Genomic DNA, 15546 nt, shown 5'->3' on the forward strand with positions numbered 1-15546 from the left:
TTCAGGTGGACTCTGTTCCTGCTTGGGTTCAAATCTTACTGTTCAAAATTCGCTCTTAACAGTAAATAATAAGGGATGAGGAAAATGGGTTAAAAACGATCCACAGGACCCTCTGTGAAAAAGGAGCCAAAGATTACAGAACTTTAGAATTTTTGAGTTTTATGACCTATATTCCCACACCTTCCTTCTGGAAGACAGTTTTTTGGAGAACTGGGGGCCAGAAACACGTTACAGAACTGATACTTCATGGCTCTGGAATAATAACTCCTCTGGGGCTGGATCTCTGTCAGCTCCGCAGTCCTCCTAGTTGCTCAAATCTTACCGAAGTTAGGATATGTTCAGGGGACCCCGGCTCAAATAACCCAACGTTCTCTTCCTCTCTGCCCTCCTCCAACTGGGAGGTGTTAGTAGTATTGCCCAAGGCTTCCCTGGAGTGGCTGGAATTGTTTCTGCTGGGGGAGACACTCCGCAGCCTGGGCTCTGGGGGACTGAGGCAGCGTCAGCTAGCGTGAGTGCGGGGGGCCCGGGAACATCTGCCTTACCTGGTTTGTTTTCGAGAGTTAAAGAAGCTGAGGGTAAGGGTCTCCTGAGAATTTCACTGAAGAGGAAGAGGCCGCAGGGAAACCACTGAGGGGGAGAGATTATTCAAGGTGAATAACCAAGAGTGTAGGGTAGATATTCTGGGGCACCAGCTTTTCCAGAACACAGCCGAAATAGCTGGTTTTAAGTGATGACTTTCTTCCTAGTTGAAAATTCAGGGAAGGACTGGCAGGTATGCTTGCTTAAAAAGAGAGGAATTGTTGCAGAACTTTTGCATCAAAAAAAAAAAAAGACTAAAGCTGAAATTTATTCTTTTAGTCTCTTTTGGATCCTCATCTGGGAGCCCCTTAACTTCATCTAAAACCTCTTATCTCTTAAAGCTACCCTTATTTGTCATTTCTTAGCCTGAACCTTTGTCAGAAACATCAGTCTTGACAAGTAGGCTGGGGGGCACCTCCTCCCAATGGGGCTCTAGGGAGTGACCGCTTGTCTGTGACATTCATGCTCCAGCCTAATGCCTTCTGTTGAGGGAGCTGGAACTCCCCGGCAGCCTGGGCCTTGTCGGGGCCATGAGAGGTTGGGGACTGACCCTGCGGGCCTCAAGCTGAGGGCTTTCTGATGGACGTGGGACTCTGCTTTGCAGCTTGAAGAGCTATGATGGCGGTCAACAAGGGCCCAACCTTGCTGGATGGAGACCTCCCTGTAAGTAGCTTGAGAAGTGGGGGGACCACTGAGCGGGGGAGGAAGGAGCAGGGAGGAGAGGTTCAGGGGACTCAGAACAAGTTATGTCTAGATTATATTCCTCTTCCATTGGCCATTACGTCTTTCTTTTTTTTTATTTTTTTTAAAGATTTTGTTTATTTATTTGACAGAGAATGAGAGAGAGAGGCGTCTTTCATTATTCTTGCCCTCAGTACCTTTTGCAGGGGGCTCTTAGAGGAGGGGGGGTGCCTACCGAAAACTGAGCACCTCGGAAGAAAAGAACAGAAATATTGGCTGAGTTGGTAAGGAGAGGAAGGGAACTACTGTGTTTTAAACCCTGATGCAAATGCACCTGCTTTGTCCGCCCAGGCGGGATGTAGATTCAAATGCCAAGCTGCTGCATTCTGTAACTCCGGGGTGTCGTGCGTGTTCTAGAGTATGTGAATGGCACCTCTCGGGGTTACACGGCACACAGCCTGTGCCGCATATGGGAAAGGGTTAGAGGAACATTGTTTCCGGGGTTTTGTGTCTAGCCTGGTTTTCACTGTGACTTAGAGTGGTGTGACACCTTTAGGGGTACCTGACCCTTCCAGGCAAGGCCTCTCTGATTTAGGCACAGTTCAGATAGTGGGTGAAACTTAAAAACTGTGAGCCCATATAATGCCCATCTTGTCCCAAGTTAGGCTTTAGCTAACTTTTGCACTTGGAATCACCACCAAGTTTTATATTAAATCATAGAACACAGAGGCATAAAATGAACCAGTGCGTCATTAACCCATCCTAACGGTTGGTGGTTTATTCCCTTCCCAGGACCTCTCTCTCCCTCTTTGGCTTTGCCTACAACAACCACCGAAGGCTCTGTCCAAATGTTAAAGAAAATACTCTCTTGTTTACAGTCAGATTCTTTTTCTAGTTCAAATTTCAAACTCGCCTTCAAAATGAAAGCTAAGAAATTGTAGCCTGCTGTCATAAGTCTCCTTGACGGGTCTCCTAACTCAGCCGACAAATGGAAGAGACCAGGTCCTCACCTCCAGAGCAGAACCCTGCTGCAGGGACGTAGTCAAACTGCAGAGAGCCCTGGCGTCTGAGTCAGGACCTGGGGAGCTTTCTCTCTTCACTTTTCATGTGGAGAATTCTTAGCCTTCCTGAGTGGACAGAAAAATATTAATACCCTTCACTAGCCACGACAGCCGTTAATCAATCCTGTGGCCAGTCCTGCCTCATCTGCGCTCTCCTTTATCCCCAGACCTTGCGATATTTTGAAGTGAATCTTGCAGAGAGGCCATTTCAGGCCTGAGTTGGAATCCTGACTCTGTCATTTACTAGCTGTGTGATCTTGGATAGGCCACCTCACATCTCTGGGTCTTTGTGTCCTCACCGGCAAAGTGCTAGTGCTGACATCAGAGGGTCACTGTTAGAATTCAGTGAGGTCTTGTCACCCAAGCACCCCAATCAGTGCCTGGAGTAAATATTTCCTCGTGCAGGACTAGAATCCACATTCTTTACTCAAGGACCAGTGTTTGTTCACTGAAATTCCCGGGTGACCTTAAGTTTCATTGTATGGCTGCATTAATAAGAGCACAGCACCCCAAAAATGAGAAGTGGCAAGTTCACTATATCCCACATGCTTAGACCACACCTGGAATGCTGTCCTCAAGTTGGAGTGCTGTATGTTTAAGAAAGACAACACTAAACTGTAGCCTAGCTAGAGGGGACCACCAGACCAGGGCGGTAAGCTGAGCTAGGATCTGGAGCTATTTAGCACGGAGGAAGGACCACTAAGGGCAGACATATTGCCTTCAAGTATGTGAAGGGCCAGCCCATGAATGATGAAATAAATTTGCTCAGTGTTGTTCCAGAGGGCAGAGGGTGGAGCAGCGGGTGAAGGCACATTGCAGCTCAGCAGCGCTGTCCAACGAGGGCCACAGGCCACTCTGTGAGGGGCAAGGTCCATCCAAGGAAGTGTGTCCATACAAGCCTGCCATGGAGGGGAGGAACGTGGGGGGATGGGGTCACTAGGTGATGGACATTAAGGGGACACGTGATGTAATGAGCCCTGGGTATTACCTAAGATTGATGAATCACTGACCTCTACCTCTGAAACTAATATTATATATTAATTAATTGAATTTAAATTAAAGAAAATGAAGAACTTGAGAAAATTTTTTAATTAAAAAAATTAAAAAATAAATAAATAGAAGCCCTCCAGAAAGACTATGGGAAGCTCTTTTGCTGCAGAGGCTCCTGGAGGCCTAAACTTCTGTGATTCTGTGCAGTTGGGCAGATCTCAGCTTACCCCTCCTAGGCGCAGCCCCGACCCATTCATTTATTCAGCCAGCATTGCTGCCCTGGAGCTAGGCACTGGGAGAGGGACGAGTACACACACTGTGCTCAGTTTTCGGTAGGGACCCCCCCTCCTCTAAGAGCCCCCCGCAAAAGGTACTGAGGGCAAGAATAATGAAAGACGTAATGGCCAATGGAATGAAGTGGTGGCTGCTGATGTGAGGAGAAGGGTCAGGAAGCTTCCCAGAAGCAGTGATGCTCAAGCTGTGTCGTGAGGAAGCAGCATTCTGCCAGATAGACGGGTATGGGAGGGAAGGGGGCGCATGCACAGGCAGGGGACCAGCCTACGCAGGCAGGGAGGCCGTGTCCCAGTATCTCAGCAGAGCTCGGATTGAGCATAGCAGACTGGCTCTGGTTTTTCCTGTGGGCCATCCAGAGACCTCTGTGGCCTGGGTTCCTCCTAGGTTCTTGGGACACAGGCTAGCCTCCCCAGTGGGCTCTGTGACCCAGGGCTGCCTTCCCGCGAGGTAGGAGCATGCAGGGAACACCTTGATTGCCTGCCTTCCTTCCTTCCGTGCCAGGAGCAGGAGAATGTGTTGCAGCGGGTCCTGCAGCTGCCGGTGGTGAGCGGCACCTGTGAGTGTTTCCAGAAGACCTACACCAGCACCAAGGAAGCCCACCCGCTGGTGGCCTCTGTATGCAATGCCTACGAGAAGGGTGTACAGGGCGCCAGCAGCCTGGCGGCCTGGAGCATGGAGCCGGTGGTCCGCAGGCTGTCCACCCAGTGTGAGTCCTCCGGTACTGGCAGGCCACCGCCTGTCTATCTGTCTGTCTGGTAGCTTGCTTGTCTGTCTGCCGATATGTCTGTGTGCCTTTTTGGCTGTCCGATGGCCTTTCTAGCCACCTACATCCTGTTACATGATCTTCTCCACAGCTATAGATGATACAGTGAGAGACGGCTGTAGACACAGGTACAGATATGGATGTACATCTCTCCCCATCTGTAGATGTCCCATCTACAGCCCAGTTGGCATTTTTCTGGGATGACAATGATGGGCCAAAGAATTGGCAGGGCAAGGGATGGGCAGAGCTGTGTGGGCAGTGGTGGGAGTGGGGCTCATGGTAGACCAGATGCCCACTTTGGCCCCAAATCCAGCAGCAACAGTAGGAACTAGCAGAGTCTGATACAGAAGCAGGGGCAGCAGACTCTAGGTCTGGCCCGGCAGAGCCTGGGGGGGCAGGGGTGGGGTGGGCGGGAAGGCATCCGGGCCCAGCAGCGGAAAGCTAGCAGCCTGGGCCCTGGAGGTGGAGAGCAACTCCATACGGGCCCTACTACCCGACCCAGCCCTACTCAAATTGTTCTGCCCCTTTTGAAAATATCGTCTCCAAGGAAAGACTCTCTCTCTCTCTTTTTTTAAATTCCAGTATAGTTAACATACAGTGTTATGTTAGTTTCAGCCACACAACATAGTGATTCAACACTTCCACACATCACCCAGTGCTCGTTATGACAAGTGCATCCAAGGCAAGGCTCTTGACAGGGCTGAGGGAAATTCCAGCAGCACCAAGAAGTCTAGGACCTTCCACCATCCTGATTAGAAAATTATGGGTGCGTGAGGATTCTGCCTTGGGCCAGCCTCCTTGCCTCCAAACTCCTTCAATAACTTCACTGGGTCTCATTTTGCCCAGTCAGAAGATGGCCCAAGTCATCTGGGCTCTCTGCTGCTTGAGAATTTTGTGAAGAAATGTAAGCTATCTGGAGAGAGAATATATGAAAGCATAGAGAACTGATCTCCATGATCATGACTGCAGAGCTCTGTCTTCAGCAGCCCGTACCTCCTAGAAGCATCTACGTACTCTGGTACTTGCCCCCCTCCCTGGGGGCAACTCCTTTCTCTTCCCTGCCACCCTCTTCCCACCGTTGATTATCTTACTCCTAGAAGGTAGAAAGAAGGACATGGACAGTCCGGGGCCCGGGCCGGCTATGGCTTGGACTTGGTCACCTCTAGGATGAAGCAGTACCGGCCCTACCCCCACAGGGCCCACCCGAGGGCCCTGCTGCCCCTCCTCTCACACCTTGTCCTTCATGCCCACCCAAACCTCACCCAGACAGGGGAGGGAGGACAGGGAGGGAGAGACCAGTATTTGTTGGTGATTCACAGAGTTCCTGTCACTTCCTCCTCACCACAACCCAGCACGTTAGGCACCATTAGTCCACATTTGACAAATGGGGAACCTGAGGCTCAGGCACGCTGTGACTTACCCAAAGCCACACTCTGTAGATGCACGCACTGGGCTCTGAGTGCAGATCTGCCTGACTCCAGAGTTCCTACACAGAGGGAAGACACTGGCCTGGCCTCAAGGAGTCACAGAGGATGGGGAGCTAAAAGGGGCTGAGGAGCTGGGTGGGGAGCGACTCAGGTTCCAAGATGCTTCGGATGCAGCAGGGCTGGGGGGTTTTGAGGGCCCTGAGGTACCTTCCTTGACACAGAGGCCACTGCTAGGTCTCCATGGCTCACCCCACTGTGGCCTTCGCTTCTAGTCGTAGCTGCCAACGAGCTGGCCTGCCGTGGCCTGGACCACCTGGAGGAAAAAATCCCAGCCCTCCAGTACCCTCCTGAAAAGGTGAGCCCCTTTCCTCTTCCCTAATGTGCCCCGTACTCTATTGTCCCACCTCTCGAGAGGAGAGGGCACAGGCTGACAATGCCATGACTGTCAGCCTTTCCTTTCTATGGCAAGTGCCCTCCAAGCTTGGGGGTGGCCGCCTGCCCCTAAGGCCACAGTGGGCTTAGTCCTCTCCCTGTGGTGCCAGATGGAGGCAGGCTTTCTGGAAAGCAGGCACAGCCCAGGGGCTAACTCAAACAGGGGCTTGGGGTGGGTCCCACTGCTTCTAATCCCATGATCCCCCTTCCCCACCCCAGGATACCCAGTGGGCCGGCACTGGACCACTTGGTAACTATAGTCACCTAAGATCAGGGGCCACACTCATCAGAGCTCAGGATTGCAGTCCCATGTCCTCAAGATCCAGCCCTTTGTGGACCAGGAGACTGAAAAAGTCACTTTACCTAGCTGTATATTCATTGGGTATTTGCTAGATAAGGGCCATGTACAGGCGCTTTTGGGGAATAAGCTTCATCTCACTGACCAACTATGTACTCATCCCACAAACATTTACTGAGCCCGACAGGGGTTGCCAGGGGCCACAGTGCGATTTATGGAGCCCTCCCATTTAATCCTCTTGTCAACCGTCTGGGACAGGGTGGGTATCCCCATTTTACAGATGAGAAAACTAGTGACTTCGCCCTGGGCACACAGCCTTCAGTGGAGGCCACATGAGAGCAGGTCTGTTTGGCTCCGAGGCCTGTGCTCTTCACATTTTTCCAGATGAAGGGCATCTATGTCATAAGAGAGCTCCCAGACTATAGGAGAGAAAGATAAATTATTTCAATATGGAACTGGTAGGAAGATCAGCCACATCTCTGAATCAGTCTAAATGCAGATGGGAATGGGAGCATGTTCTGAGGGAAGGACAGACAAGACATTTGAGGAATTTGGGAGTGGTTGGTTAGGAAGTGGCCAGGAAGAAGTGAGGTGCAAAGAGGCCAGGAGATCCATGCACAGGGAGGACTGGAGCCCTTTCCCCTTAAAGCTCGGCTTAATCGAGGGGTCCAGATATTGGTGCCCCTCCCCTGGGCCTTTATTTTATTTTATTTTTAAGTAAGCTCTATGCCCAGTGTAGGGCTGGAACTCATGACCCTGAGATCAAGAGTCACACGCTCTACGGACTGAGACAGCCACATGCCTCTCTCCTGAGCCTTTAAATGAGGCCCACCTGGAAGCTGGGCTCAGGGCTACCAGACCCACAGGCCTGACTCCCCTCCCCATCTCCCCCAGATCGCCTCTGAGCTGAAGGACACCATCTCTACCCGCCTTCGCAGTGCCCGGAATAGCATCAGCGTGCCCATCACCAGCACTTCGGACAAGGTCCTGGGGGCCGCTCTGGCCAGCTGTGAGCTCGCCTGGGGGGTAGCCAAAGACACTGCCGAGTATGCCGCCAACACGCGAGCCGGCCGGCTGGCCTCTGGAGGGGCTGACTTGGCCCTCGGTGGTGTTGAGAAGATGGTAGAGTTCCTCCTCCCTTCAGCCAAGGAAGAGTCAGGTATCTACCATTAGGGGGGCTGGCAGACCCTTCTTGGGAAGTGAGTTGGCTGCCCATGCTGCCTGAGTTGGCTGCCCATGCTGCCTGGGAATTAGTAAGAGGCAGCCAGGGCTCAGCCGGCCACGGCTCTGGAACAGGGAAGGCCCAGAAAGTTTTCCAGAGGGATCTATCCTAATTTAGCCTCCTCTCCCCATTTGTGAGTGGGGAAACTGAGTGACCTGAGTCACCAGCTCCACTTGTGGTAGAGCTCGGGTAACCACTTTTCAACCCTAGACACAACTTCAGCTTCCCCAGCACCCCCTCTCTCTGATCAGCTTTCCTTGCTTTCCCCCCAAATCTCATCCAGCCCCTGCTCCAGGACAGCAGCAGGCCCAGAAGCCCCCCAAAGCCAAGCCGAGCCTCATGCACAGGGTTGGGGCCCTGGCCAACACCCTCTCTCAACACACCTTCCAGACCACAGCCCGGGCACTGAAGCAGGGCCACGCCCTGGCCATGTGGATCCCAGGTGTGGCACCCCTGGTGAGTGTCTGCCCAGAGCTCTGGCTGACCCCTAGCCTGGGTCCCTCCCATCCCACCCAACTCCACCTCTGGTCCTAGGAACATTCTCTCCTCCAGCTTGGGCTGGGACTTTTGGTTTAAGGTCAGGAGGCCTTAAGGGGGTGGAGGGCCAGTCCTCTGGGCTTCAAGGAGAAGGGAAAGGACAGGTTGTGAGCCGAGGACACTTCTGTATCTCTCCCTCTCCCTCGGAGTCCTACCCCCCAGCATTCATCCTCACAAGGGAGCTTCTTGCGGTGGGCCCTCCCACCTATGCGGGAGCAGAGACCCCTAGCTGCTATCCAGGGACCAGAAGTGTCGCCTGTAAGTAAGCAAGGTCCCAAATGCCTTCTGCTGGGGAGAGAGTGCTGGCTGGGCTGCATCCCTGACTCTGACTGCCCACAGGTTTTAAAATTGCCCCTTTAGAGTTCTAATTTGCATCTTACTTGCACCTAAGGTAAAGCTGTTTTTTCTAGGCCCAGGCAGGGCTAACTCCCCACCATACCCCACCCCCACTGTGTATTTTAGCAGATATAAACTGGATTTTTTTTCATAAGAACCTTTATAAGAAACAAAGGCCAAATAAAGGAAAACAAAGGAAATAAAAGTTAAAACTTAAAGCATAAAGGTCAGCAAACAAAACAACGACTTCTCAGCCATCATTTGAATAACATTTTTAAAAGCATCATCAGGCCTCATTCATTCAAACAAATGTTTGCTGAGAACCTACTATGCACCAGGTTCTGTGGCTTCAGTAGGGATACGGGAGTAGTGGTTCTCTTCTGTCCCCTGCACTGGGGGATCATTTACCCGTAGGGGCTGCGACTGACCCATGTCCCAGCCTTACGTGTAGTAGGGAGGGCCTGCTGTACTGTGCAACCTCAGGCACCCTGTTCACACAGAACATAATGGTGTCCCCTGAAGCTGTATGATAAAGAGGCCCTGTTTGGGGAGTTCCCTAGGGCTAGGAATGAGCCAGGCTGTGCCTCAAGGGGGCACCAGCCCACCTGCCCAGGTCTGTTTCCACCCATGGGACACTGGGGTCCCCTTGATTTTTTCACTCTTTAAAGATCTCCAAGTCTCCAAGGAGTATCTATTAAAGCTAAACATGCCTCCCCTGCCAAGACCCAGCAATTCAACCCAACAGAAATGAGAGCTTACGTCCCCCCATAAGACAGGTCAAAACGTTCCTATCAGGCTTTATCCTTAGCCAAGAACTGGAGACAACACAGATGTCCACCAACAGCAGAGTGGGTAAATTGTGGTGGGTCTACATGGAATATGACACAGAAGTGACAAGGAAGGAGCTATCTTGACTTGCGATAGCAGGGATGAGTCTCACAACACAATGTTGAACAGAAGAAGCTATTCGTGAAAGAAGACCCATCGCATGAGTCCATTTATATGAAGTTCAAAAATGGGCAAAACCACCCCTCTGTTGGCAGAGGTCAACATGTGGTCCCTTGGGGGAAGGGTACTGGCAGGGTGGGAGGCACCCCCACGGGAGACTTCTGGGGTGTTGAAAGTGGCCTCTGTCTTGATCTGTGGTAGTTACATACGTGTGTGCTTACAAAATGTCACAGAGCTGCACGCTTCTGATGTGCGTGCCCCAGGTGTGAGAGTGATCACTCAGTGACAAATCTGGGGGACAGTCCGCTGGGGCCTGGCCCCTGGTGAGGGCTTTTGCCCGCTGGGGCCGCCCGGTCCTCTGCAGGCGTGTGAGGCCAGCAGCTCACCGGCGCCCCCCCCCACCCCCATGCAGAGCAGTCTGGCCCAGTGGGGCGCGGCGGCCGCCATGCAGGTGGTGTCCCGGCGGCAGAGTGAGGTGCGGGTGCCCTGGCTGCACAGCCTTGCCGCCCAGGATGAGGACCACGATGACCGGGCAGACACGGAGGGAGAGGAGACTGAGGAGGAGGAGGAATCTGACACCGAGGAGAACAAGCTCAGCGAGGTAAGGCCGCGAGCGGAGGCCGAGTGGGGGACGTGGACGCCTCAAGTTCCCACAGCCCACTGAGGGGACGCGAAGCAGAGGCTCGGGGTGGGCCTCGGCCCCCAGACCCAGAGACGTAGGGCGTGCAGGCTGCGTTGTTCACCGCACCCCCAGACAGCCGGCTAACAAAGTACTTCCATGCCCTTCTCTCAGCTGACCCTCACAACAGCCCCAGAAGGTAGGCAGGGCGGAGACTGTCATCCCCGTTGTGCAGGTGAGGAAGCAGGTCCAGAGAGGGGAAGTGACCTGCCCAAGGCCACACAGCTCGGAAGAAACCGGCGCCCGCGTTCTTTCCCTCCAGTTCTGGGGGCGGTGGGGAGAAGGGCCCCGGGGCGCGCCGCCGCAGGTGCTGACCTAGCTCTGGCCCCCAGGTGGCAGCCCTGCCCAGCCCGCAAGGCCTCCTGGGCAGCGTGGCCCACGTGCTGCAGAAGGCCGCGGGGAGCACCATCTCAGCCGTGATGTGGGCGCCTGCGGCTGTGCTGGGCTCGGCGGCAAGGATGCTGCGCCTCACCCCGGCCCGCGCCGCCTCCCCCATCAAGGGGAGGGCCATGTCCCTGTCAGACGCCCTGAAGGGCGTCACTGACAACGTGGTAGACACGGTGGTCCACTACGTGCCGGTGAGTCCCACCCACCCCAGGGGCCTGGGAAGGACGGGTAAAGCAGATTGGACCCAAGGGGCTGCAGGGGGCCTCCTTTCCCCAATCTCCTTGGCACCCCAGAAACATTTTGACGAGCTATGGCCTTGATGGGGGGGGGCCCTTGCCAGCCCCAAGAGTATAGAGACGGTGGCCCTGGCCTGAGACCCTGCCCCACAGCCCCCCTTCCGACCATCAGTCTGGGGGTCCCCAGTTGGCCCAGCCCTCGCCTCAGGGCGTTTGCATGCTGCTCCCTGGGAAGGGGCTAGAAGGAGGCTTCCAGGGCACCCTGGGGGTGGGTGGGCTCTGTTCCAGGGCACAGCTGCGGCGCCATCCCAATCCTGTCACCTATTAACAAAAGGAAAAACCCAAGAGACACCAATACTGTCTCTCTGGCAGTCCCTGGGCCCCTTCCCAGAGCAAGGCACAGGTTGTGCAGGCTCCAGAAGGCCCAGTCGGGCACCCACCCTTTAGTGAGCTAGGGTTGGGGGCGGGGGTTAGTCAGTCCCTCAAAGAGGCACGCCGGGGTCTTGGCTGCCAGCCTGTTTACCTTGGGCTCCACACAGGGCCAGGCATGGGTCCCCTGACCCTGGCTGGGACCACGTGTGGGCTGTGCTTAGCGCACGGCTCAGGCCCAAGGGGTGGTGGGAAAGCCGCTGACTTTCCACGGAGCGACCCCTGAGGGAGACCCGAGGGGTCCAGGCACTTTGGGAGGGGGGGGCTGCCTGCCTTGCCTTGGGGGTCTGGGCCGAGGAGACCATGGGAGAGGGCAAGGCGTCAGCGGTCTCCCCTGCTCCCCCGCCCGCGTCCCACACCCCAGGTTGTGCTCTCCGTAAGGCCGCTCCTGGGAGGGGTGCATGCGAGGGGCCCGGAGAAGCGGTGGATGGGAGGCGCAAGGACGAGGGGCCAGGCCGGGGCCCTAACACGGCTGCCGGGCCCTCAGCTCCCCAGGCTGTCGCTGATGGAGCCCGAGAGCGAATTCCGGGACATCGAAGAGGCCGAGCGCCGGGAGGCGGAGCGCAGGGCTTCTGGGGCGAGCCCCGAGCCCGCGCCGCGCCCCCCGCAGCCCCGCGGCAGCCTGCGACCCGCCCGCAGTGCCGCGGCGCCCCCCGGCCCGGGGCCGGAGGACAGGGCGGACGCGCCCGCCGCGCCGCGCCCGGCCTTCCCCGCGGTGGCCCGCGAGAAGCCAAGGCGCAGGGTCAGCGACAGCTTCTTCCGGCCCAGCGTCATGGAGCCCATCCTGGGCCGCGCGCAGTACAGCCAGCTGCGCAAGAAGAGCTGAGCCCCGCGCCTCCGCCCGGCCGCCCGCCCGCCGCCCGGAGGGCGAGGCCCGGACCGGCTCTCCGCACCGCCGCCGAACCTGCACTTCCGAGTGAGCGGGGCCTGCTTCCAAGTAGTCCCCTGGGAACCCGAGTCTCATTCCCGCGGCGCTGCCGAGGCACGCATTATCTTTTTAGCACCGTTTTGGGGCTTAGCTGTCCGAACCTATTTTTAAGAAGCGTCAGAGCAGCAGCTTGCTTTGGCTCTATGCCTTGTTGTTCTGTTTTGTTTTGTTTTTTAACCAAAGGATTAAGCGCCTGACTTGAGCTCTCACTTCTTTAACCAACGTGTGGCCAAATGACATTTGACTGTTTCCAAAATTTAGATCCATCCTCCGTAGACAAAGATTAAGCAGGGGGCGCCTGGGTGGCTCAGTCGTTAGGCGTCTGCCTTCGGCTCGGGTCATGATCCCAGGGTCCTGGGATCGAGTCCCACATCGGGCTCCCTGCTCGGGGGGAGGCCTGCTTCTCCCTCTCCCACTCCCCCTGCTTGTGTTCCTGCTCTCGCTGTCTCTGTCTCTGTCAAATAAGAAAATATCTTTAAAAATAAATTAATAAAAAAGATTAAGCAGGAGTCTCTGATATATGTTTAAGGCTCTGAGCTCAGAGATTCCTCTGAGTATCCAGGCTCTCGGCAGACTACTTGAAGGGAGCGACAATTAGGTGCAGAAACTGTTGTATGTTTATATAAATATTACCCTCCCTTTCCGAGTACCCAGTACCCTTCACAGGGTGAATCCCGGCCTGTGCTCTGTAGCGCCACCTCCTGGCTCACAGTCACACTTCCATTTGCTTCCTTCCTGACTTCATCTGTGCGTTCACTCTTCCACCATTGCTGGCGCCCCCGTGGCGGGGGGACGACAATGGTGGCCCGTTCACCTTATAAAGAACTACATAGACCATATGTATGGACTCTGTAGTAGCCACAGTTCATTCCAAGTCCTATTTCTGAAAATGTCAATATTTGGTTAATCTAGGGAATACATACATATAATTTAAAAATTCAAATATTGCAAAAGGGTGTGTGTCTTCCTCACTGAGTTCCCCAGTTCCCCTTCACAAAAACCACCCTGCCGTCAGTCTCTCGGATATCCTTCCAGGTACAGGCTGCACATGTGCAAGACCACTTTTTTCACACAGCTGTGGGATGTGATCCTCTTTCTTCATTTAACAATACATCTTAGAGATCTTTTTGTATCAGCACCATAAATCCTCCTTGCTCTTTTTAATGGCCATGTAGTAAGTGCTTCATAATGTAGATATGCTCTTTGATTTAACTGGTTCCCTAGTGGTGGACTTTCAGGTTGTTTCCTTTTTTTTTTTTTTTTTTTTTTTGGTCCTGCAAACAGTCCTACAGTAAATGTCTGTATGCAAAATGTTTTGTGCAGATGTGTAGGTATATCTACAGGAGAAATTTATAACTTGGAATCATGACATGTGCATTTATTTTTTTTTAAGATTTTATTTATTAGAGAGAGAGCACAAGCAGCGGGGAGGGGTAGAGGGAGAAACAGACCTCCCGCTGAGTGGGGAGCCTGATGTGGGACTCGATCCCAAGACCTGGGATCATGACCTGAGCTGAAGGCAGACACTTAACCGACTGAGCCACCCAGGCGCCCCAAGAGTATGTGCGTTTTAAATGCTGTTAGATAACGCCAAGTAGCCTTCCAACCCAAACTCAGTTTTTCTTGTTATTGTCATCTGCAGCTGCACAGGTAATTACTACATCTCTGTCAGTCCTTTTAGATGTCCATATATACATCCTCCAAAGGCCCCCCTCAGACCTGTGAGCTCCCTCTTGGCCCCCACTCTGTTGCATACCTGAAAGCCCAGCTTTCTGAAACTGACTCTGGATCCTGGCAGATCTTTGGTGTAATGAGTCCTTGGCCTTGATGCTTGGGTTTGGAATTTGAGGATGGACATGCACGGGTGGACACGGCCAGGACTCAGAGCTAGCCTTGGGCACCCCACCCCACCTCTACAATCCACACCACCCCCAGCAGTTTCCTGGGGAGGGAGTGTGATCTGACAAGAGGGGCCCTTATAAGCTGATATGTCAGGGGCTACAAAGATAGAGTCCAGCCTAGCCCTGGCAGGGCTCCCGTGGGCAGTTGCTGGTGCAGTGACCTCAGGCAGAAACAGCCAGCTGTCTGGACTCACCTGCCCACGCTGCTTTCTTCCTGGAGCTTGCGAAACCACACTCCTGACAGTCCACTCCTCCATTGTCCTGTGGCTCTTCCTTCTAGACCATACCCCAGCTGGCACAACAACTGCCCTCTCAGCAACCCAGAAGAGCTGGGGCCTTGACAGGGCTGTAGCAGTGAACACACTTGCTGGCCAGGCCCATACCCCTCACCTCTTGGGGTGCTGGGGGCCAGCATATGGAATAGCACAGCTCAGGAAACAAACAGCTGAAGTTGTAAAGGTTCTATCATTAAAAATCTCTTGATTAGGTAGCAAAGTGCTCTGAGCCTGGCCCTTGAGGCTTCTGAACACTTTTTGAAGAGAAATGAGAGCAAAGTATCTCCTCGAAATGACAGAAATGTGCTTCATTGTCTGGTGTGGGACTTTCCGCTGTTCCAAGAGACATCACTTTGGCAACTCTTGCTCACGTGGTTGTGAAGGTTCATCCACACTCATCTTTGGACACTCATGACCTCGGGAAACCCTGCATGTCACACTGGGATGTCAGGGCCCCTCTTCAGAGAAATATCTTACCCCCTCTCTTCTAGTCCAGCTCACAAAATGCACCTCAACTCAATCACAACTTTTGGAGATGGAAAAAGAACCATTACCAACCACAAAATACATTTATCCATGCAGTTATTTACCACTTTTTTCTTACATAATTATTTAGGATCTTAATATCCGAAGGACTTCTGTGTCTGGAGACAGATAGCCCTGTGACTTGGCTTTCTTGCTCATTGTATGAAGCAGAATTTTCCTAAACATTTAAACACTTCATACTTAATCAAAACTTGTAAGATGCATAAATCAAATTATTTTAAATCTTGAAATGTTGGTTACAAACAAAAGTCAAATTCTCTTACATATTCCTGTAAGCCCTGAGTCAGTGGAAACTTCTACATGTCTCACCAGCACCTCACTATAGTTAGCAGGCATCCAGAGGTTCCCCTGTCTGCAGAGAGGGGACAAAGTCTGCGTGTCCTGCTGGGTGGACCCTTCTTCTACCCACCACTCAACGTAAGAGACAGAATGTGAGCGGTACCGTTAGAACGTCCTGTCTGGCTTTTCCATTCCCACCCTGGCCCTGCCCCCAGAAACCATAATCTGGAATTTTGTGTTTACTGTACCTTTGCTTTGCTTTATAGATTCCTTTCCTGTGCATATACCTCATTCCAATACTATTTCGTTTTGCAGGCT

At 53.5% G+C, this 15546-nt stretch overlaps 1 protein-coding gene across 3 annotated transcripts; it reads left to right on the plus strand.

Annotated features, from left to right (window-relative positions):
• The first annotated feature begins 312 nt into the window (after positions 1 to 312).
• On the plus strand, positions 313 to 12752 carry PLIN1 (perilipin 1). Of its 3 annotated transcripts, none has more exons than XM_025893219.2 (9): positions 313 to 650; positions 1184 to 1242; positions 4107 to 4311; positions 6068 to 6150; positions 7420 to 7684; positions 8031 to 8203; positions 9981 to 10169; positions 10580 to 10825; positions 11787 to 12752. In XM_025893219.2, the coding sequence occupies exons 2-9, from the start codon at positions 1195 to 1197 to the stop codon at positions 12123 to 12125; spliced, it is 1548 nt and encodes a 515-aa protein (XP_025749004.1). In that variant the 5' UTR covers positions 313 to 650; positions 1184 to 1194; the 3' UTR covers positions 12126 to 12752. The 3 variants fall into 3 exon arrangements, with proteins under 3 accessions (XP_025749004.1, XP_073738358.1, XP_073738360.1); XM_073882257.1 differs by having other exon boundaries at positions 315 to 575; XM_073882259.1 differs by having other exon boundaries at positions 634 to 772.
• The last annotated feature ends 2794 nt before the right edge of the window (positions 12753 to 15546 follow it).

The sequence above is a fragment of the Callorhinus ursinus genome, unplaced genomic scaffold (genome assembly GCF_003265705.2).
Source record: "Callorhinus ursinus isolate GAN/ISIS: 27379988/994484 unplaced genomic scaffold, GSC_fseal_2.0 scaffold45, whole genome shotgun sequence".
NCBI lineage: Eukaryota > Metazoa > Chordata > Mammalia > Carnivora > Otariidae > Callorhinus > Callorhinus ursinus.